Raw genomic sequence first — 23,931 nt, 5'->3', positions numbered from 1 at the left:
CCAGCTGATCCGTGCGTGGTTTCACTGCCATGATGTTTTAATCCTCACACTCTGAAGGGAGGAAGGGAAGTCTCCGGTGCTCCTGTGAGACGTTTCAGATTGATTCTTAATTTTCTGTCTGGCTGAAGTCTGTCTTCACTTTGTATCTCACTGTATGGATCATTGTTGAGGTTAAGGTTGCAGTGTAAGCTAAATAAACTGTAAGTTTAACTTCACCTCTCATGATAAATGAGCACAGAGTACATGTGTTGGGCAAACTGGTGTTTTTCTACCTCTGCATTTTCCTTCCACCGCCAGAAACCAAAAGTAACATATTAATCTCTCTCAAAGTCAAACATCTCTCCTAAGAGCAGCAAGAGGAAACTACTTTGGAACATACCCAGAGGAAAATGTTCCTGCTCAAGGCTTTCTCTTCTAAGTCTCCAGAGACAAAATTGAGATTCTCACTTCAGCCTCATTCAAGTTTCAAATTGTTCTCATTAGTTTCTCCTAAAATTCACTTGGAGAAATAGTTGAGACCATGACATGAGTCTTATTTGAGACTTAAATGAGAGATCTTGTTCATGGGTAATTTTCTTCTTTTTTTAAAATAGGTTTTAGGTCTTTTTCCCTTTATTTGTCAGGACAGCTGAAGAGAGACAGGAAATGTGGGGAGTAGTGAGCAGGGGAAGAGATGCAGGAAATGGTTAACCCGCCGGGAATCGAACCATGCAACCCCTGCGACAAAGACTGTAGCCTTTGTATGTGGGGCGCTTAGACCACTAGGCCACCAGTGCCCACAAGAATCCACCCCTGTAATTATAATAATCTGGCTAAATCTGGTCGGCCCTTTTTTGGCCCATATTTTAAATAAATGGTCGGTCATACCTGTTGTATGAAATCTCTATCTTTTGCAGTTTCTCTCAAATCCACTAAATCTTAGTGAAGTTGTTTTGTTCCAAACAGACTTGTAAAGGAAGGACCAGACTGTGAAGTCAAAGAAGACTTCATTTCACATCTATATATCTGATCTTGCAAGTGGTTCAAATGTTTTAATGAGAATTGTAAGTTTGTGGACAATTACATTGAAATGTTAATTTTGCAGGGCACTGTAAATGTTGATGAAAAGATGAGCTCAGGCTCTTTCTTTGCTCCATCTGAGCTCAACTTGAGACGCAAAAACTGAGTCTGACTAAAACAAATGGATGAGGTTAGATTGAGAGAGCTCCCTGATTTCTCCACCTGAGCTCAAAAGGAGTCACAACACTTGAGAAATACCTGAGAATCATTTCAGATTTAGACCAGATCTCCTTTTGAACTGAAAGGGAGACTAAGCTGAGACTTTTTGTAACTTTTTTTCTGAAGGCAAGAATGAGAAACAGGAGACATAAGCTATAGTCTCATTTTGCTTTCAATCAGATCTCATTGTTGTCTAGGAGACAGAAACGAAACACTTTTGAGATCTCCTCTCTAAATTTATTTTCCTCTGGGTAACCTTGTAGAAATAGATTTCTATTCTATATCTATTAAATCCAAACTTACTCTGACTTTGAGGTGTCGAGAGGAGCAGAACCATAATGTGATGGAGAGCTGGGATGTCGTTCAACACTCCTCCATCCCTGGACGGACAAAGAGAGATAAAAACATTCAAATATAAATATCATGTTTTTGTGTTTCAGTTGAACAAAGAGGCTTAAAAACTGCTTACTTTTGCATTTTTGTGCATTCATGTTTTTTCAGCAGTCAGAAGTTCTTTTGAAATTCTGCAGAAATCCTCATGAGTTCCTGTTTCACTGGAAACACACTCATACAGAGAAAATGTGGTTAGTTGAGATGTAGTGGCGTCATCTGTCCACTAGGTGTCAGTATTTACTCTGAGTAAGCTGCTGTGAGGACTCCGGAGCATCTTTGACTTTGAATGCAGGTGAGAATGTTTTTCTGCTGGTGGTCACAGACAGAAGGATGGGAGACCGATTCCACTGTTAATAAAAGAAAAAAGAGGCATTAACGTAAAAATAAAATCTTAAATTTTAGGTCACAATGATAAAATAATAAGTCATAAAAATGAAGAAAATTAAGTTAAAGTAAGATAAAGTCAGAATAATGTGATAAATATTAAAAATAATGAGATTTAAAATAAAAATGTCAAGACAAAAAATATTAAATCAATGAGATAAAGTCAAAACAAGAGGATACAAATTACAAATAATGTGATAAAAATAAAAATAATTAAATTATAATTAAATAATGAAATAAAATGTGAAAATTATGCGATAAAAATGCAAAATAATTAAATAAAAAATGCAAATAATTAAATAAAACATCTTAATCATTAGATAAAAAAATCTAAAGAAGATAAATAGTCAGAACAATTAGATTAATATTTAAATATCAGGTTTAAAAATCTAAATAATGAGATTTAAAATAAAAATGTCAAGACAAAAAATATTAAAACAATGAGTTAAAGTCAAAACAAGAGGATGCAAATTACAAATAATGTGATAAAAATAAAAATAATGAAATTATAATTAAATAATGAAATAAAATGTGAAAATAATGCGATAAAAATGCAAAATAATTAAATAAAAAATCTTAATCATTAGATAAAAAAATCTAAAGAAGATAAAAAGTCAGAACAATTAGATAAATATTTAAATATCAGGTTTAAAAATCTTAATAATGAGATAAAAAGTCAAAATAATGAAATTAAATATCAAAATTATGAGATAAAAATTAAAATGAGATAAATAGTCATAATTATCAGACAATTTTGAGAAGGGAAGTGACTGTTTTTACTGTTTGAAGACAATTATGATTTAATATCTCATATCTATGACTTAATTTGACTTTTTTAACTCATTATCTCATTATTATGACTTAACATTTTTTTTTTTAATTGAGGCCGAAATCTCCATCTTTTTTGTATTAACCTGGTCTTCCATTGAAAAGGAGCTGACCACAGCATAAAGACAGTTTAATTAATGAATGTAGAATTTAATGAGCTTCACTTTGATTAAAGCTCCAGTTAGGAGTTTTAGCTGTTTACACACTGATGCCTCTTTATGACCTACAAAAAAAAAGAATTTTTCAATGATAGTGATCCCCTTCAAAAGGTTCCTGATACTACTACTTCTACCTGGTACTACCTTCTTACAGTACAGGGTGTTTGGAGGCGGGACTTAGCAGCATATGGAAGACTCTTTCAAACGAGAGCGGGCTGATTAAACCAGACCGGCTTCTATTCAAACGTACATACATCAAACTGAAGACAACAGTGGGCCTCAAACTTTAACCCTTACTCTTGAAAAAGAGTTCCCCAGGCTAAAAACTTTGTCAGCCTTCAGTACAAACGTGCCTTCATACCTCCAGAGTCTCTGCAGGAACTTGTTCGGCAGGTGAGTTTTGGGCCCCGCCTCTGAGCTGAGGGAGTGTCCTGAGGTTTGAGCACGCCGTCCCACAGAAAGAAGCACAAACACCTGCGGCTCCATTCACCTCTGAGTCACCGGCCCTGCAGGTGGATCGACTAGACGGACTGTTTCTGATCGCCGGGTCTGCTGAAGACTTTCATCAGAGTCGGTGTGTGAACGCTGGATTATTCTGCAGCTGTGGATTAACCTGAAGAGGAAACACACACTCTCACCATGGAGATTGAAAGCATGGTGGCAAACAGTGCTCTCATTAAAGCCAGAGAAGGTAGGAGGCTGTCAGAATCTTAAATGTTTATATATGTGTAATAAACCTCACTTCTTCTTCTTCTTCTGTAACAACAGGATGACAGATTTTGATGATCTGTTATTAACATATTTATAAAACAGCATAAAGAAGCTAAAATAGGCTCCATTTAACATTTTATATGTACGATTTTAAGATTTAAGGCTTACATTTGCATATTTTCCACCCTCACATCATGACATAATCAGGTGTGGAGGTGTGGAAGTGTTTCTCAGGTCATAAATCAGGTCTTGATTGGGTAATCTGAGGACAGTGACTTCACTTTACATCATGAAAATGACAAAAAGACACCCTGGTTTTATAAATATATATTTTTCAGATTTTTATGAACTCATTTTTAATTTATTATGTGCTAGCATTTCTTATTTTTGTTCTACTTTTTTAACAGTTTTTTTGTTTTTGCATCATAAACACAGATAAAGAGAATAAAACCTGGATAAAATAAGAAGATAAAATCAGAGGTGATTTAAAGGTCGGGGATTTACAACAGGACACAAATAACAAAGGGTAATTAGAAGATTAACTGTAATAATCATTCCCATCATTACAGACAATTACTGATAATTGGGAAGGGAAACTTCACAGTGCTGTACTGTACTCACCTTATTAAAACAGCTTTATAAATACATGAATCAGATCAAGTTTGATCTCAGTGAAAAAGCAGATACACCAGTTTGTTGTTCTGAATTATTCACACACGTGAAATAAACTGGAGTGGAAATCAGCAGCTAGAGATCAGTGAACACTTCTCTGAGTGCAGGAGCGACTCTAGGATCAGATGTTTAGGGGTGCTGAGCCGGGGAAGATACATTTCACTGTTTTGTACGTTTTAATGCAATTTCATTCCCACATTTGTGAAAGAGAAGTATCACACTTTTTGGGAAAGTCTGTGACTAAACCATCAAATCTGATAAAGGTTATTTAAAAGCTGAGCCACAGAAAAAGAGGAATTGATTGGAATCATAAACAAACATGGTAACCCTAATTTTGATACAGCAGCTCCTCAACTTCTACATAAAGAGGATGTTTCTGGAGTAAACCAGACAGTTATTTTTTGGACCTTCATTTGAAATGCACAACATGTGAAACACATTGACTTTCTCAATGTTCTCTGCCTTCTTCCTTCTTGTCTGTATTATATCATTTGATAAGTTTGCATGTCACTATTCTCCGTTTCTTTCCTTACCTGGTTCTTCCTGATCTTGCACTCTCTCCTCTCCTTCCCCCTTTTCATCTCTCCCTCTGTGGACTGACAATCATATACAAATAGTGTATATATACTGTGGGCGGACAGGATACAGGAGAGCCAGACTGGACTGACTGGTGAAGAAGGCCAGCTCAGTCCTGGACCCTGTGGAGGTGGTGGCTGACAGGAGAATCATGTCCAAGCTGTCGTCTCTGATGAACATTTCTTTCCTATATATATTCTTGTTAAATTCTTGTTCTGTACACCTTCTTGTTTGCTGCTGTAACTCCATGAATTTCCCCGTTGTGGGACGACTAAAGGAGTTTCTTCTTCTTCTTCTTCTTCTTCTTCTTCTTCTTCTTCTTCTTCTTCTTCTTCTTCTTCTTCTTCTTCTTCTTCTTCTTCTTCTTCTTCTTCTTCTTCTTCTATATTGTATTCAACTAGATGAAAAATGACAGTCAGTGAGTTAGTGAGTCAGTAGCACCTTGGCTTTAATATATATAATATTAACACATGCACATGACACAACAGCTAGCTTCTCTCATTCCAATTCAAACAGAGGTCAGTGGTCCTGTCTGACCTCCTGCAACGTTTCCTCGGCGCAGCGGTCGCAGGTTCGACTCCCACCCTTGACCCTTTGCTGCATGTCTTTCCAAACTCTCAACTCCCCACCTCTCCTGTCTCTCTTCAGCTTTCCTGTCTGATAAAAAAAGCCCCAAAACATAACTTTATGAAAGGTGATACGTCGTCTTACGATCAGAATCAGCTTTATTGGCCTGGTAAGCTTAAACACTCAAGGAATTTGTCTTGGTAAACTGTGCTCTCTTTGTACAAAGGCATAAGAATAAGACCTACAAATAAAAAATATATATATAATAACAATAACATCAGCTGGCTAATATGTACAGGCTAACATAATATGATAATAGTGCAGTGGTGAGTAGCAGAGGTAGTTTTTACATTATAAAAATACTAATAAAAACAACAAACAGGATACTGTTTATTTAATTACACTCTTTAACTCTTTGTTTATATTGTTATTATTCTATTAGCTTTTATGTTTGTTCATGTTTGTTTGTTTACAACAAGGAAGGGAAATATTTTACAGCAGTGTTCAAATTTAAATGACTAAAATAAACACTGAATGTTTCCATCGGTAATCACAGAAAATGTGACATTAAAGGTGACATATCACGCTTTTTTCATCAACATATATTGGTCTAAGAGGTCCCCAAAACATGTCTTTAAAGATTCTGCTCAAAAAAACACTTTAAAATCAGATTTTGGTCTGCCTGAAAAGTCCTCTTTTTCAGTCCTCCTCAGAACAGGCTGTTTTCTCTCTGACCACGCCCCCTCAGGAAGTGGGTGTGCCTCGGCTGTCCAGCACGTTGATCTAATGTTTACATGTTGGCTGAATATACACGGCTGCTCACAGACCCGCGTTACTTCAACCCTCTGAATCTGATCCTGACGGAGAGGCGCCTGCAGCAGGACCTTTCTGAACCATTGGTCACAGATTTAGTGTTTCTTGTTGTTTTATTTATCAGTATGTCGACGTGTGTCTTGGTACACAGCTACGAACATGTAGCTATGTGGCTATGCTAACTAGCACTAGCACTTATCCATGATAAATAAAAATCATCCACTAGATCTTCAAATCTGCAGACGTGGGGAGTCAAACTGACCTCTGCCAGAAAGGCAGCAGGACCTTTCTGAAGGATTGGTCACAGATTTAGTGTTTCTTGTTGTTTTATTTGTCAGTATGTCGACGTGTGTCTTGGTACACAGCTACAGCTACAGCTATGAACATGTAGCTATGTGGCTATGCTAATTAGCGCTAGCACTTTTCCATGATAAATAAAAATCATCCACTAGATCTTCAAATCTGCAGACGTGGGGAGTCAAAGCGACCTTTGTGTTTATTAAGACAGCCTACAACTAGCATGCCTCCCTCCTAAGCTCCTTGTTAGCACACATGTGTGCAGGGAATGAAAAACAGAGGAGGGGTTGAGTTGTATTTTATACAGTCTATGGGCTGAACAAGCTCCGAGCTCTGACTTCCTGTTACAGACCGGATATTGTTGTTATGTAACAAAAACACGGAAGTCTGAAACGGCTGGTTTCAGCACACATTTACAGAAAGGTGGAGAAATCAGAACAGGGGCAGAATGGATTTTTTTCATTCTCGGGGGGTTTGTAGACATGCCAGGGACACATATTTCAGGTAGAGAACCATTAAAAAGTCAATTTTGCATGATATGTCACCTTTAAAACCAGTTTTGTTTGACTATTGATGGTCCACACTTTTCTTTTAGTGAATAAATGGAATAAACAGTGTTTTCCTCCTGAGTGCACGCTCTCCATGAGTGTGTTTAGATCTAACGTTGTAAAAACTCTGCAGGTGACAGAGGGAATAAAACAGTCTTTGTCTTGATGTTTGTTTACAGTAAAGAATTAAAAAGTCTGCCTCTAAATTCTCCTGAAATAGTAACATGTAATTTCCTGTCCTGTCTCCTTGGCGTTGGTAAACAAGCGTGTTTGGGTAAATCAATCTTCAGGTGACAGCATGGACATGTAACTCTGAAAGAAAGTGTCAGAGTAATGCGGTCCCACAGGCTCTGCTTTCCGTCCTGAGAGCTATAAATAGTTCATTCACTGTAGGGGAGCATACTATTGTCTGGAACCTGACGGGCCAGGCGTGTGTGCGCGTGCTCGTCTGTGCTCACAGGTGAGATATCCATCACTGTTTTACAACGCTGTCTTATCTTAAACGTCGTCTTCTCTTCTCCTGCAGGAGGAGGGAGCAAAGGACGGAGCTGGAAGTGGAAGGAGATGCTGAAGTTCCCTCACATCAGTCATTGTGTGGACCTCGCCATGAACCTGGGTGTGTGTGTGTGTGTGTGTGCACAAGAGTCTGAATCCATCAGTCAGTGGATGTGGCGTGTTTGTGTGAGAGTCAACACCATGTTTTTGTTTGTTCCTCCTCCATCAGAGCGGGATTACGTCAGCATGTGTGTGACGCAGCCCATCGGGAAGAAACTGTTCCAGCTCTTCTGTCGGAGTCGGCCTGATCTGCAGAACTACATCTCCCTGCTGGACTCTCTGGTACGCTTCACAAAAAATATAGGATTTAGACGCCATGTTCACACCGCTGCTACTTCATTCTGATTGGTCCACACCCCATAATAACAGCGATTAATCCTCAGCATCCAAAGTGACACCAGAACACACGCATGTTTCCCCTCAGGTTGGTCTTGATAGTCGGGGATAAAAGATTCAGGTGTGGCTCCTCAGGCTGCTCTCACATCTGAGCCCACTAAAGGTGCATTTCCACCAAGAGTTCCGTGGTCTTTTAGCCCCCAGAACTACTTTCCCCTGAACTAAAAGGTTCCTGGTCCCCCATTGTTGTCTGCGTTTCGACCGTGGGCTGAAGTCCCGGGTAGATTGTGCAAATCAGGCCAGTGAGGTATGGAGGGAAAAAAGTAAATATCCCTCTGTGTTTCAACAACTCCACAAACACTGTTATGTTCAACCGAAAGTCCCAGGACCTTTGAAAAGTTCTACCCAACTAGCAGGGGCTTTTCAGGAGGGAGATTATTTACCCCTGAACTAAATTCAGACCCTGGTTCCTCTGGTCGAAACGCATGTAGTTCAGGGGTAAAGTCCCTAGTTCCTGAACAGTCATTATTTACAGAGACAGATTAGAATGCTAAAGGAAACTGACGTTTTTGCCACAGTGTCAACAGGCAGACCTGAAATGTGCTGGAACTCCTTTAAGAGTATTCACCAGCTGCTGTTCTTGCTAATTTATGGACCCATCATTGTGCACTTACTCAAAAAGTCCCATATTGTGCTGGGGGAGTACCTACTCTGAAGCAGCAGCCAACATGGTTCCTCTAAAAGAGGTAGCAGGAACTAAATGAGTTCATAGTTCCTGCGGTTAAAAGTTTTGTACCGACCGCTCTTCTTGCTCATTTATGGACCCAATCATCGTGCACTTATTCAAAAAGTCCCTCCTATGCTGGGAGAGTACCTCCTCTTAAGCATGAGCTAAAAAGGTTCCTCTAAAAGAGGTACCAGGAACTAAATGAGTTCATAGTTCCTGCGGTTAAAAGTTTTTACTGACCGCTCTTCTTGCTCATTTATGGACCAATCATTGTGCACTTATTCAAAAAGTCCCTCTTGTGGGGCGCTGGTGGCCTAGCGGTTTAAGCGCCCCACATACATTGGCTACAGTCCTCGTCGCAGGGGTCGCCGGTTTGATTCCCGACCGGTTGACCATTTCCTGGATGTCTTCCCCCACTCTCTACTCCCCACATTTCCTGTCTCTCTTCAGCTGTCCAATAAAATAAAGGCAAAAAGGCCAGAATATATAACCTAAGAAAAAAAAGTCCCCTCTTGTGCTGGGAGAGTACCTCCTCTTAAGCAGGAGCTAAAAAGGTTCCTCTTAAAGGGGTACCAGGAACTAAATGAGTTCATAGTTCATGTGGTGCAAATCACCAAAAACAAGGAGAAGTTCCTGCAGTTCAAAAACAAAGATGACAAAGAAAGTTTGCATCGCATGTAAAGTTTGTTGTGTCAGTATGAGACCGAATGGACGATGACTCACTGCCAAACTCAGCCCCAAGTGGCCATTTGTGGAACTGCAGATTATTGCACACAGCAGCAGAAGTTTCCACCTCTATTTGAATTCAGTGAGGTACCAGGAACTAAATGAGTTCATAGTTCCTGCGGTGCAAATCAATAAACACAAGGAGAAGTTCCTGCAGTCCAAAAACAAAGATGACAAAGATGTTTTTTGAAGCATGCTGTGAACATCTTTATCTCCAATGTAAAGTTTGTCGCGTCAGTATGAGGATGAATGGACGGTGACTCACTTTAAGCGAACCCCTAGTGGCCATTTGGGGAACTACATATTTTTTTCACTCCATTTTCCAGCAGCAGAAGTGTCCGCCTCTATTTGAATTCAGTGTGTTCATAGAGTCAGAGAGAAGTTTCTTTCAGAGTCTGAAGACGTTCGTTTATCTCCTTCAGGAAGCGTTTGAGACAAAGTCCGAAGAGGAGCGGAGAGAGTTCGGCTTGAGCATCATTCAGAGATTCTTCATGAGCCAGGTCTGAAACTTCACAAACACACATCCTCACACACTACACCTACTACAGCACAAGTCCTGAATGTGTGACGCCTTGTCTCCTCAGTCCTATCAGAGCGTCTCCTGCATGCAGAAGCATGAAGAGAGCTGCATCGAGAGGCTGGAGTCAGACCCCTGTGGGGACGTTTTTCACGGATGCGCAGAGTAAGTCCACGTGTGTGTTACCTGAATATGTGCGGCTACACATGTGTTCATGGATTCACTTCTTTCTGTCTTTGCTGCGTCAGAGATCTACATAAGGTCCTGAGTGAGGAGCCCTTCATCCTCTACATGGAGAGCATGTTCTTTGACCGTTTCGTGCAGTGGAAGATGTTGGAGAGGTCAGTGTGTGTGTGTGTGTGAGGAAGTGAGATGCCATATGCTTTATGGTTGGATGGTTGGATAGCTGGTTTATCTGCTCCTGGCGCTGGCTTGGTGCCACAGTTAGCTCACAGATTCCCTCAAAGACTGAGCAAAAACAACCTGTGTTTCTCTTCAAGGCAGCCCATCACCAAGCAGACGTTTCGGCAGTACAGGCTGCTCGGGAAAGGAGGGTTCGGAGAGGTGAGACTGGAACCACGGCGCAGAAATGACTGAATGTAAAATGTCAAAGTCCATGTTTGGAGTTATCAGACTGATATTTCCACTTTCATGCACTGATGGTTTCCTCGAGGAGAACGTAATGAGTCAAATATGACTGCTATGACACAGTTAAGATCATAAAGAGGATTAAGACATCATGCGTCACTTAACAATCAGTGATATGATCTGTAAGAGCCTGAGTCCAGATCAGGGATACAACAGAGGAAGTTATCACAAGAGTAAGTCTGTGGTGCCCAAAATCCACAAGTCCAAAGTTGGATTACAAATGCTCTTGAGAGGTCTGTGTGCTACACACTTTGACCACTGGGGGTGCCAAAAGCCAGCCAAAAAGAAAGTTGACCAAACAGCAACCTCCAATGTTGAAAAAATGCCGTTGATTCCTCGAGTGTCCACTAGGGGGCTGGCTGCAAAAGCCAAGGGAGCCCTGTTAGGCCTCAAGTTAAAACGCCAAGTTTTGCAGCTAAAGAGCAAACAAAGAAGTTTGAGAGTCTTCCATAAATTTGAAGAAGAAGGGGCGGGGCTGTAGCTCCTCCTCTTTGGCTATTTCTAGATTAAAGCTGGGGTTGGTGTTCAGATTTAGATCCACTTTCTGTTCTACTGGTTAAAATCACCTTTATGTCCTGATGGTAATCAATACATGATGTGTTCTTAAAAAAGAGGTAAAAAAAGCTGCTATCTACAGCCGGAGTAAACCTGGGAAAACCAACCAATCCCTTCTGAGGACCGGTTTGGAATAAGTCACCATCATATGGTTGTGAATCAGCGGCGCTCGTGTATGTGAATGGGGGCGTTGTTTTGGAGGAGCTCCGAGGGGAGGAGGGGAGGGGTTAGACGGAGACCTGAGGAAATGCTATTGTCAAATTCATGCTAGCTTTCTGTGACTACCAACCCTAGCTTTCAGCAAAAGTTATGTTGAGTTAGCATTTCCAACATGATGACACCAATCATGAGCCTCAAAATATCTCTTCTACAGAGTCACCGTAGTGAGTCCGTGATTCAAGACTAAAACATTCAAAAAGTGCTGATTGTCTCAGAGTTATAATAAGAATGTTGTTTTTGTTTGATCCTTCTTAAAAGTTTTCCAACATCAAACTCCTGAAATCCAGCTTTCAACTTAAAGTGACAAACTCTAGTTTTGAAAACTAAAGCAAATGTGGAAGTGTTAAAAGCTGCAGTTCCTCAAGCGTCCACTAGAGGCTGGCTCCAAAAGCACAAGAAACCACATACACACCCATTCAAAGAAGACCATCTTTACAGCAGAAATAAACATGTTTACAGCCTGGTTCAAAAAACTGTTTAGGTCTGAGTTGCTCATTTCTCCACTGGTTATGAGTTTGGCATACTTGACTGACAGGTGGGCAAACTGCAGCTGTTAGCTAGGAAGCTAAAGGCCCGCTTAAACTCCACGTCTTGTTGGGTAGACCAAAAGTTAGGGTGAGTCAGTATTTCCAATACGGCGCCCGCTGACGATGGGCCTCAAAACTCTGCTCCAGGAGCCAAAAGGTTGGTATCACTGAGATTACATCCATCATACAATCATTGATCCAGATTAAAAACCAAAAGATCCGATCTAATCCGGTCGCTATGATTTGGTTGGAGTCATTTTGAACAAGTGGATCCAGTTTTTTTAAACAGATAAGGCAGAAAATTCCTTAAAATCTGAAACCCTCTCTGATATTAACAGCATAAACCTGTGCTCCCTGTCTCAGGTCTGGGCCTGCCAGTCCCGATCCACAGGGATGATGTACGCCTGTAAGAAGTTGGAGAAGACTCACGTGAAGAAGCGGCGAGGAGAAAGCATGGCTCTGAACGAGAAGACAATCCTGGAGGAGCTGGACAGTCGCTTTGTGGTGAGATGACTGAAGTCGCTCTTCTTCTTCTGTTGTTGTTGTTTTGTTGTCGTCCTGGTTGAGCTCAGCGTTCTCTTCCTCTTCCTCCCTTGCAGGTGAATCTGGCGTATGCGTACGAGACGAAGCACGCCCTCTGCATGGTTCTGACCATGATGAGCGGCGGTGACTTGAAGTTTCACATTTATAACATCGGTGAGCCGGGCCTGAACAAGAACAGAGTGAGGTTCTACGCCGCAGAGGTCTGCTGCGGGTTGATCCACCTGCACCAGAAGTCCATTGTATACAGGTCAGGAGTTTCAGATGAAGCGGGACATGAAGGGGGGGACTTGTGTTTTAGGAAGTTTAACAGTTCAGTTCAACATCACTGAAAGGATCCATACAGAGGAACACTTTACTCCAAAAACACAAACAGTACCCGTGCAGCGGTAAGGTAGACCAGCAACTCCCACTGTCCTGCTAAGATATGCAGAGAAGGCAGCAACAGCTGAACTGTGAGGATGCAAAGTTAGAGTTCAAAGGACCTCAAGACTGGAGGAAGGAGTGATCAGGGATAGAGTTTCGGAGGATGGTGGATCCGGATGAGGAGAAGTGATGGTCCAATAGAAGTAGGAGAAAAACCTCCATCTCTTTTTTTGCTCATTCTTTCCTCATGAACATGTGGGAGCAGGAGAAGGTAGAGCATACAGCCACTAACCAGGCTCTATCTCCAACAGGCTTCTTAGCCTGGCTCTGCTCTCTCTGTTCTCTTTCTGGCCTCTATGTAAAGACTCTTTTCTCTGTTCCCTTCCCTCCTTCAAATTTGGGAGAGGGGGAGGTAGAGCGTACAGCCTAAACTAGCAGAAGGATAAGGCCTGGCCTTCCTAACCGGCTTCCTGCCCTGGTTCTGCCTTCCCTGTCCTCTTTCTAGTCTCTCTCCACAGACTCATCCTTCTCTTTTCCCTGCCCTTATGAAAATGTGGGAGATGGAGAAGGTAGAGCATACAGCCTCACCTTGCAGAACGGTTAGTCCCGGGCTTCTTGCCCTGTCCTCTTTCTAGTCTCTCTTTACATACAGTTCTCTTTCTCTCCTCTCTTTCCACATAAGGAGTGGAGGAGGTAGAGCATACAGCCAAACCAGTCTAGGTTTTAGCTCTAGGTCCAATGGGTTTCTCACCCCGGCTCTCTCTTCCCTGTCCTCTTTCTAGCATCTCTCATCAGACACTCTGTTTTCTCTTCCCTAATTAGAGAGGGGGAGGTAGAGAGTACAGCCTAAAATAGCAGAAGGATAAGGCCTGGCCTTCCTAACCGACCTCCTGCCTTGGTTCTGCCTTCCCTGTCCTCTTTCTAGTCTCTCTCCACAGACTCATCCTTCTCTTTTCCCTGCCCTTATGAAAATGTGGGAGATGGAGAAGGTAGAGCTTACAGCCTCACCTTGCAGAACGGTTAGTCCTGGCTCAATCAGGCTTCTTGCCCTGTCCTCTTTCTAGTCTCTCTTTACATACAGTTCTCCTTGTCTCCTCTCTTTCCACATTAGGAGTGGAGGAGGTAGAGCATACAGCTAAACCAGTCTAGGTTTTAGCTCTAGCTCCAATGGGTTTCTCACCCCAGCCCTGCCTTCCCTGTCCTCTTTCTAGTCTCTCTCTACATACAGTTCTCTTTCTCTCCTCTCTTCCCACATTGGACAGAAGGAGGTAGAGCGTACAACCTAATCCGGCAGAGGAGTAAAACTTTCTGGCTCTGCCCTCTTTCTAGTCTCTCTCTTTCTCTCCTCTCTTTCCACATTAGGAGTGGGGGAGGTAGAGCATACGGCTAACCCAGTCTAGGTTTTAGCTCTAGGTCCAATGGGTTTCTCACCCCGGCTCTGCCTTCCCTGTCCTCTTTCTAGCATCTCTCATCAGACACTAGATAGTGAGAGGTAGAGAGTACAGCCTAACCTGGCTCTAACGTCATGCTCAGGTGCTGGGGGTCATCAGGGGCCATATTGTAGGAGCATGAATGTTTGAATGAGGACTGATGTCTTTACTCAGCACCTTGTTTTAATTAGGGCACAACCACCTCGTGTTTCTTTGAACCCATGCCAGATTTGGTATCATTTTTTCCATTGAGTCTGGAGGCGTTAAAAAGAACAATATAATCACTGTCTCTGATTTAGAAGCATCTTCCTCTTTGAAAACAAACTCGACCTCTGAGTGGATTCTTCCTGTAATGCTGTCCGACACTCTGAGGCCAAAACTATGACTTTAAGAGGGTGACATTACAACGAGATAATGATGCAACACTTACAGCCTGAGTCACGGCTCAAGGTCACGAGATTCACCAACCTGTCCGTCATTTAGACCATGAAGTATCTGGACTCGTCTCTACGTCTCACTTCTTTGGACCTGTGTTTCTCTTGCAGGGATCTAAAGCCTGAAAACATCCTGCTGGATGACAACGGTACGTACCACGTCCTGTATGTGTCTCTGATCAGTGACTTATAAACATCTCCACAGCAACAACGACCCGAGGCAGATCACATTCCAGCCTCAGCAGACGGATCATGATGAAACATCGCTGCGTCTCTATTTTTAACTCTGAGGTCAACCTGAGTGATTATTAAGACAACAGATCCAATCATTCCTCAGGTGCGCCTACCTGTCCTTAGAAGGAAGCAGCGCTGACGTTTTCTTGACTCGGGTACAAACAGGTTGAGGAAGTGACAAGCCTCTGAGACTCAGGTGTGGTGGAGTCTATTTTAAGAAACCTGTGCACCTGTTTCTTCATTCTTGGCCGCCGGTCTTGGCAGACCTGGATCCACCTTTTGTTTTACGTTCCTTCGGTGATTGCAGATTACTGGTTTGTGGTGTCACATGGTTTTTGGATTAGGTCCAGAGTGGGAAGCAGGAAGTATTTCAGTAAAAAGGGAAAGTACATCACCGAAGCAGAACGCTCAAACCAGTTGGGTGAATACTTTTGTGGTATTTGTTTCCCTGAAGGACACATCCGGATCTCTGACCTGGGCCTGGCTATGAGGCTGTCTGAGGGCGGACTGGTGCGAGGCAGGGTGGGCACACTGGGATACATGGGTACGTATACACGACGCATTAATAACATCCAGCTGAAATCATGACTCAGCAAGTTTGTTCAAGTAAAGATGATGTAAGCAGAAATCTGGACCCCAAGAAGGACACGATGGAAACAACAACATTGATCCTGAGAATCTGGTGAAATAATGAGAAACCTCACTGAGATCCTACAAAAGTTTGCAAGATCCCCAAAAAATATGAAGATGAAGGGAAACCTGTGCAAGATCCTGAGAAACACTTGCAAGATTATGAGACACTTTTTCTAGATCCTTAAAAATAATTAGCAAGTATACAAACAAACTTTTGCAAGATCCTTTGAAATGTTTGTATTCTTCTGATAAACTTTGAACAAGATCCTTCAAAACTTTTGCAAGATCCAGAATTTTTTGCAAGATCCCAAGAAATTTCAAAAGGTGATGTTCATTTCTGAAACACAATAAAACTTTTTACCAAATTTTGAGAAACCTTTTGTAAGATTTTGAAACAACTTTTCACAAGATCCTGAAAAACTTTTGCAAGATCATGAGAATTTTTTTGCAAGTTTTGGTGACATTGTTAGAAGCCTTTGTGAGATCTTGAAAAAAAAAAAAGCAAGATGATAAGAAACATTAGCAGGATGAAGCAAAACTCTGGAGAAATCATAAGAAACTTTTCTGAGAAAAATCCTTCAGAACTTCTTGAGGTCCTGTAAAACTATTGTAAGATCATAAGAATTATTTGCAAGATACTGAGAAATTTTGAAAGATCATGAAAAATGTTGAAGTTATGAGTAACTTTTGAAAGATCCTGAGAAACTTTAACAGGATGATGCAAAACTTTGAAGAAATCATAAGAAACTTTTCTCTGAGAGAAATCCTTCAGAACTTTGTAAGATCCCATAAAAATATTGCAAGATCTTGAAAATGTTTTTTGCAAGATACTGAGAGACTTTTGAAAGATGACGCAAAAATCTTAAAATAACTTTTTTAAAGATCTGTAAAAATATTTGGTTTGATCAAAAAAAAAATGGCAAGATCCTGAGGAAATGTATATAACTCATGCAAGATCCTTTGAAAGTTTTGCAAGATGATGAGAAGTTTTGCAAGATCTCAAGAAAACTATTGCAAGATCCAAAGAGCATTATGAAAGATTATGAAAATGTTGGAGAGGTTATGAGAAACTTTGCAAGATCCTGAGATGTTTCTTTCTGAAAAACTACAAAAATTTTCAGAAACCTTTGGAAAGACTTTGAAATAATTTCACATGATCCAGAAAAACTTTTGCAAGATCCTGAGATAACTTTTACAACATGATGAGAAATGGAGTGATCATGAAAAACTTTAGAGGTTATGAGAAACTTTTGCAAGGTCCTGAAATGTTCATTTCTGAAACACTACAAACTTTCATGTTCACTTTGAGAAACCTTTGCAAGATTTTGAAAGAACTTTTAGCAAGATCCAGAGAAGCTTTGGTTGGATCCTGACAAACTTGCAAGATCTTTCAAAACTTTTGCAGGATGGCGAGATTATTTACAAAGATCCTGAAAAACTTAATTCATAAGAATTTTTTTGCAAGTTTTGTTGACATTGTTAGAAGCCTTTGCAAGATCTTGAAAAAAATAGCAAGATCCTGAGAAACTTTAACAGGATGATGCAAAACTTTGAAGAAATCATAAGAAACTTTTCTCTGAGAAAAATCCTTCAGAACTTTGTAAGATCCCATTAAAATATTGCAAGATCTTGAAAATGTTTTTTGCAAGATACTGAGAGACTTTTGAAAGATGACACAAAAATCTTAAAATAACCTTTCACAAGATCTGTGAAAATATTTGGTTTGATCCAACAAAAAAAAGGCAAGATCCTGAGGAAATGTATATAACTTTGAGAAACTCATGCAAGATCCTTTGAAAGTTTTGCAAGATGATGAGAAGTTTTGCAAGATCCCAAAAAACTATTGCAAGATCTTAAGAGCATTATGAAAGATCATGAAAATGTTGGAGAGGTTATGAGAAACTTTTGCAAGATCCTGAGATATTTCTTTCTGAAAAACTACAAAAGTTTTCAGAAACCTTTGGAAAGACTTTGAAATAATTTCAAAAGATCCAGAAAAACTTTTGCAAGATCCTGAGATAACTTTTACAACATGATGAGAAATTGAGTGATCATGAAAAACTTTAGAGGTTATGAGAAACTTTTGCAAGGTCCTGAAATGTTCATTTCTGAAACACTACAAACTTTCATGTACATTTTGAGAAACCTTTGCAAGATTTTGAAAGAACTTTTAGCAAGATCCAGAGAATCTTTGGTTGGATCCTGACAAACTTGCAAGATCTTTCAAAACTTTTGCAAGATGGCAAGATTATTTACAAAGATCCTGAAAAACTTAATTCAGAAAATTTTTTTTACAGGTTTTGTTGACATTGTTAGAAGCCTTTGCAAGATCTTGAAAAAAAATAGCAAGATCCTGAGAAACTTTAACAGGATGATGCAAAACTTAAAACAATCACAAGAAACTTTTCTCTGAGAAAAATCCTTCAGAACTTTGTAAGATCCCATAAAAATATTGCAAGATCTTGAAAACGTTTTTTTGCAATATAGTGAGAGACTTTTGAAAGATGATGCAAAGCTTCAGAGTAGTTATGAGAACTTTTTGCAAGATCCTGAGATGGTTTTAATCTATTACAAGATCCTACAATAACATTTTGAAAGATCATGAAAAAGTTGGAGAGATTATGAGAAAATTTCACAAGATCCTGAGATGTTTTATACAAAACACAACAATCATTTGTAAAAAGTTTGAGGAACCTTTGCAAGATTTTGAAATAACTTTGAGCAAGATCCACAGAATCTTTTGTTAGATCCTGAGAACTTTTGCATGATCTTGATATAACTTTTACAACATGATGAGAAATGGAGTGATCCTGAGAGACTTTTGTAAGATGAACTCTGGAGTTTAGTCCACATGAATTAACAGAGGCGTTCTTGGTTCCAGCTCCGGAGCTGATCAGTCACAAACATTACGGCCGGAGCGTGGACTGGTGGGGTCTCGGCTGTCTGATCTACGAGATGACGGCGGGTCAGCCTCCCTTCAGGGCCCGAGGGGAACACCCCAAACCCTCCGAGATGGAGAGAAGGATCGAGTCCGACACGGAAGAATACTGGGACAAGTTTAGCAAGGCTGCGAAGGACATCTGTACTTCAGTGAGTCCAGGATCATGAAGTCCTTCACATGTGGTTTCACAGAGGGTAACAGGTTTTCTGTGTTTCAGCTGCTGAAGAAGAACCCAACAGAGCGGCTCGGCTGCTGCAGGTTAGGGGGGCGAGAGGTCCAGTCGCATCCTTTCTTCAAATCTATCAACTTCAGGATGCTGGAGGCCGGACTCGTCGAGCCGCCTTTCAAACCGGATGCAAGTACCCCAATGATTGATTCACTTCATCAGACACTTTAGGAAAGAAAGGCAGCTTCATACAGGGTCTGATATGTTTCTGAAAACATGGAGCTGGTTTTACAAACGGCTCGGCTCGTTAAGGGAAAAAGAGAGTAAGGTAAAAACAGGTTGTAAACAGAGCTCTGGGATTCAGTTTCAGTGGTTTTAACTTTGAGAGGTGACAAAAACTACCTTCAAATGTAACAGCACAATAAACAGAAGAGAGTGAGCGCCCTCTGGTGGACTGAAGGAGTAATATTTAACTTCTTCTGGTACCATAAGTCTGATTTGATTTCCAGTTTAACCTCATTAACCCTCAAAAACAGATTGATCTTTACTTAACGCAGCGTTTGAGAAGCTAGCTCCTTTAGCTCCTCCCCTTAAAGGGATAGTTCGACTTTAATGAGTTACTGTGTGTTTTGTCTTACAGCCCAGACAGGTGTACTGCAGCGACGTGCAGGACATCGAGGAGTTCTCCTCGGTGAAGGGAGTCACTCTGGACCAGAGAGACACAGACTTCTACGCAGAGTTCAGCACAGGCAGCGTCCCCATTACCTGGCAGAACGAGGTACGCTTACTCGAACATGACGGAGTAGCTCAGGCGCCCCATGTACGGAGGCAAGCACTGGTCATAGGACGGATTTGAAGTCCTGACAGTATTTAAAGTTCTCTCTTTGAACGCTTCGTGTCAATTAAATGGAAAGTGATCTTTAAAACACGTCTCACAAACGTCGCCGCCCTCTCCTCCGCAGGTGATAGAAACCGGATGCTTCAGGGAGCTGAACACTTTCGGCCCCGAAGGAACCCGACCCCAAGACTTGGACTGGTCCCAGCTGCCCGAGAGCCCCAAACGCAGCCTGCTGGACCGGATCTTCCGCAGAAACGTAGGAACGCAAATGTAGTAAGATCCTGAGAAACTTTAACAGGATGATTCTAAACTGTGAAGAAATCATAAGAAACTTTTCTCTGAGAAAAAACTTCAGAACTTCTTGAAGTCCTGTAAAACTATTGTAAGATCATGAGAATTATTTGCAAGATACTGAGAAATTTTGAAAGATGAAGAAAAATGTTGGAGAAGTGATGAGTAACTTTTGCAAGATCCTGAGATAGTTTTACAAATCCCTAAGGACTTTTCTTGAAATTTTGGGAAACCTTTAAGAGATCTTGAAATAACTTTTGCAAGATCCTAAGAATATTTGGTTTGATTCTCAAAAAACTCATGCAAGATCCTTTTAATGATTTGCAAGATGATGAGAAGTTTGCAAGATCTGAAGAGCATTACGTCACATCATGAAAAACTTTGGAAGTTATAAGAATCTTTTGCAAGATCCTGAGATGTTTTATACAAAACACTACGAACATTTGTCGAATTTTAGAGAAACCCTTACAAGATGTTGAAATAACTTTTGCAAGATCCAGAAAATCTTTCGCAAGATACTAAGATAACTTCTACAAGATGCAGCCTGCTGGACCGGATCTTCTGCAGAAACGTACGAACGCAGTTTTTAAAAGTGTAAAAAATATTTAACAAGATCCTGAGAATCTTTAACAGGATGATTCAAAACTTTGAAGAAATCATAAGAAACTTTTCTCTGAGAAAAATCCTTCAGAACTTCTTGAAGTCCTGTAAAACTATTGTAAGATCATGAGAACTATTTGCAAGATACTGAGAAAAATTTGAAAGATCATGAAAATGTTGGAGAAGTGATGAGTAACTTTTTGCAAGATCCTGAGATAGTTTTACAAATCACTTAAGGAACCTTTAAGAGATCTTGAAACAACTTTTGCAACATGCAACTCATGCAAGATCCTTTTAATGTTTTGCAAGATGATGAGAAGTTTGCAAGATCTGAAGAGCATTATGTCACATCATGAAAACCTTTGGAAGTTATTAGAATCTTTTGCAAGACCCTGAGATGTTTTATACAAAACACTACGAACATTTGTAGAATTTTAGAGAAACCCTTACAAGATCTTGAAATAACTTTTGCAAGATCCAGAAAATCTTTTGCAAGATACTAAGATCACTTCTACAAGTTGCAGCCTGCTGGACCGAATCTTCTGCAGAAACGTACGAACGCAGTTTTTAAAAGTGTGAAAATATTTAGCAAGATCCTGAGAATCTTTAACAGGATGATTCAAAACTTTGAAGAAATCATAAGAAACTTTTCTCTGAGAAAAATCCTTCCTAACTTTTTGAAGTCTTGTAAAAATATTGTAAGATCATGAGAACTATTTGCAAGATACTGAGAAATTTTGAAAGATGATGAAAAATGTTGGAGAAGTGATGAGTAACTTTTGCAAGATCCTGAGATAGTTTTACAAATCACTAAGGAAACCTTTAAGAGATCTTGAAACAACTTTTGCAACATGCAACTCATGCAAGATCCTTTTAATATTTTGCAAGATGATGAGAAGTTTGCAAGATCCAAAGAGCATTATGTCAGATCATGGAAAACTTTGGAAGTTATTAGAATCTTTTGCAAGACCCTGAGATGTTTTATACAAAACACTACGAACATTTGTCGAATTTTAGAAAAACCCTTACAAGATCTTGAAATAATTTTGCAAGATCCAGAAAATCTTTTGCAAGATACTAAGATAACTTCTACCAGTTGCAGCCTGCAGGACCGGATCTTCCTGAGAAACGTATGAACGCAGTTTTTAAAAGTGTGAAAAACATTTAGCAAGATCCTGAGAATCTTTAACAGGATGATTCAAAACTTTGAAGAAATCATAAGAAACTTTTCTCTGAGAAAAATCCTTCCTAACTTTTTGAGGTCCTGTAAAAAGAGATCATGAGAACTACTTGCAAGATACTGAGATATTTTGAAAGATCATGAAAATGTTGGAGAAGTGATGAGTAACTTTATGCAAGATCCTGAGATAGTTTTACAAATCACTAAAGGAACCTTTAGGAGATCTGGAAACAACTTTTGCAACATGCAACTCATGCAAGATCCTTTTAATGTTTTGCAAGATGATGAGAAGTTTGCAAGATCTGAAGAGCATAATGTCAGATCATGAAAAACTTTGGAAGTTATTAGAATTTTTTGCAAGACCCTGCAACACTACGAACATTTGTCGAATTTTAGAGAAACCCTTACAAGATTTTGAAATAATTTTGCAAGATCCAGAAAATCTTTTGCAAGATACTAAGATAACTTCTACAAGATGCAGCCTGCTGGACCTTTTTAAAAGAGTGCGCCGTGTCTTTAAACTCAGACTGACTTCATGTGTTTTCTTCCCTCAGCATCCTCCAGAGACGTCAGAGGACAGACAGAGCCTGGTGCCCAGTGAGACCTACATGAACTCAGGACTGTTCAGCACCGCCCTCTAGTGGCCGGAGGAGGAAACAGACTCTTTTTTTTTACAGACTCTGAAAGAAGCCTAACAAACTGTAGCAGGAGAGAGACGTTTCAATCTTAGCATAGCATCTTGTTTTTGTTTTTACATCGCCCCTCTGTCACTCACAGCCGCCCCACTGTCTCACGCACTTTCCTCAGATCCTCCAAAGTCACACTTTATCTTCATTTCTGCCTTTTTTTTAAAATATCAATCACTTTCTTTTCTTTTCAGATCTTTAAATGTTAATATCTGACCACATGCTCGCGTTGAACGTACAAGAAACAGCTCAATTAACCCCGGACATCTTTGATTCTGCTTCCACGACGTCTGCAGTTTGTAAATAATGTGAACTTTTTAAAGTTTTTGAAGTCTGAGATCATTGTACATTTTTAAAAACGTGTGTTTGACAGATCTGTGTATTGATTTATGATCGATTATTTGCATCACTTTATCAAATCAAATATAAATAAGCTCTAAATCAATCAATGCGATACTTCCAGGTACGTTTTAACATCGCTCAGTGGATGAATGGGAGTATTATGTTAATATTTCTGTGAATATGATGTAAATATATAAAAACTGCTTTTTCTGACTTTTTTGTGATTTTGTTGATTTTCAGGAGGACAGTTTGTTCTCTTTGAAGCATTAGAAATGTTAAAATAATGTAAAAAACTTCTCAGAGTTACTGTCAGAACACCAGAGTGAGGCGTCCACGCTACAAGAGGAAATTCAGAAAGAAGGGGAAAAAAATTAAAGAATGAAACTAGAAAAAAAACAAATCTTAAAGTTGTTTTTTTTTAAAAGACAGAGAGGAATAGAGCAAAATTAGAAGGAGAGGAAGGTAAAAAAAAAAGGAAGAAAGAGAGAAAAAACATCTTAAAAAATAGAAAAAATCTTAAAAGTAAAGAAATAAATTAATTCCAGAAAAAGAAGGAAATAAATTAAATATTAAAAAGAAAGAAACAAATATTTAAAAAGAAACAAATTCAGAAAATTGTTAAAATAAAAAATGAAAGAAAGAAAATAGAGTGTGGGGGCGCTGGTGGTCTAGCGGTCTAAGCGGCCCACATACAGAGGCTACAGTCTTCGTCGCAGGGGTCGCCGGTTCAATTCCCGGCCGGTTGACCATTTCCTGCATGTCTTCCCCCGCTCTCTACTCCCCACATTTCCTGTCTCTCTTCAGCTGTCCTATCAAATAAAGGCAGAAAAGCTCCCCCAAAATAAAAAAATAAAAAAAATAAAAGAATGAAACCAGAATAAAAAAAACAAATCTTACATTTTTTGTTTTAAAAAATGACAGAGAAAAATGATAGAGCAAAATTAGAAGGAGAGGAAGGTTAAAAAAGGAGAGAAAAAAAAAACATCTTAAAAAATAGAAAAAAAAATCTTAAAAGTAATAAAAAAAATGTATTCTAGAAAAAGAAGGAAAGAAATTAAATATTAAAAAGAAAGAAATTCAGAAAATTGTTAAAATAAAAAAATGAAAGAAAGAAAATAAGAGTGAAAAAAGAACATGTAAAGAAAGAAAATAGCAAAATTCTCAGAAAGACAAAAAAAAGAAAGACAGGAAGTAAAGAACAGAGAGAATAAAGACAGAAAGGAAAGGAATTACTACGAGTGGAAAAGAATGGAATCAAAAGAACGGAATGGAACA

General features: G+C 39.7%; 1 protein-coding gene across 1 annotated transcript; it reads left to right on the top strand.

Annotated features, from left to right (window-relative positions):
* The first annotated feature begins 3,568 nt into the window (after positions 1–3,568).
* Positions 3,569–22,830, top strand: grk5 (G protein-coupled receptor kinase 5). The gene is made up of 16 exons (XM_034709521.1): positions 3,569–3,672; positions 7,692–7,781; positions 7,890–8,002; positions 9,932–10,009; positions 10,094–10,191; positions 10,275–10,367; positions 10,527–10,590; positions 12,339–12,479; positions 12,575–12,765; positions 14,857–14,894; positions 15,434–15,523; positions 18,494–18,702; positions 18,771–18,908; positions 19,360–19,497; positions 19,682–19,813; positions 22,183–22,830. The coding sequence occupies exons 1-16, from the start codon at positions 3,621–3,623 to the stop codon at positions 22,267–22,269; spliced, it is 1,752 nt and encodes a 583-aa protein (XP_034565412.1). The 5' UTR covers positions 3,569–3,620; the 3' UTR covers positions 22,270–22,830.
* The last annotated feature ends 1,101 nt before the right edge of the window (positions 22,831–23,931 follow it).

This window comes from Notolabrus celidotus, chromosome 19 (assembly GCF_009762535.1).
Source record: "Notolabrus celidotus isolate fNotCel1 chromosome 19, fNotCel1.pri, whole genome shotgun sequence".
In the NCBI taxonomy this organism is placed as follows: Eukaryota; Metazoa; Chordata; class Actinopteri; order Labriformes; family Labridae; genus Notolabrus; species Notolabrus celidotus.
This window is presented reverse-complemented; position numbering and strand designations above follow the sequence as displayed.

Excerpts from the sequence above, each read along its gene's own strand:
- grk5 (XM_034709521.1), top strand. The coding sequence starts at position 3,621 with ATGGAGATTGAAAGCATGGTGGCAAACAGTGCTCTCATTAAAGCCAGA. Across the intron at positions 8,003-9,931 it reads TCTCCCTGCTGGACTCTCTG|GAAGCGTTTGAGACAAAGTC; the intron begins GTACGCTTCACA and ends TATCTCCTTCAG. Across the intron at positions 19,498-19,681 it reads CCATTACCTGGCAGAACGAG|GTGATAGAAACCGGATGCTT; the intron begins GTACGCTTACTC and ends TCTCCTCCGCAG.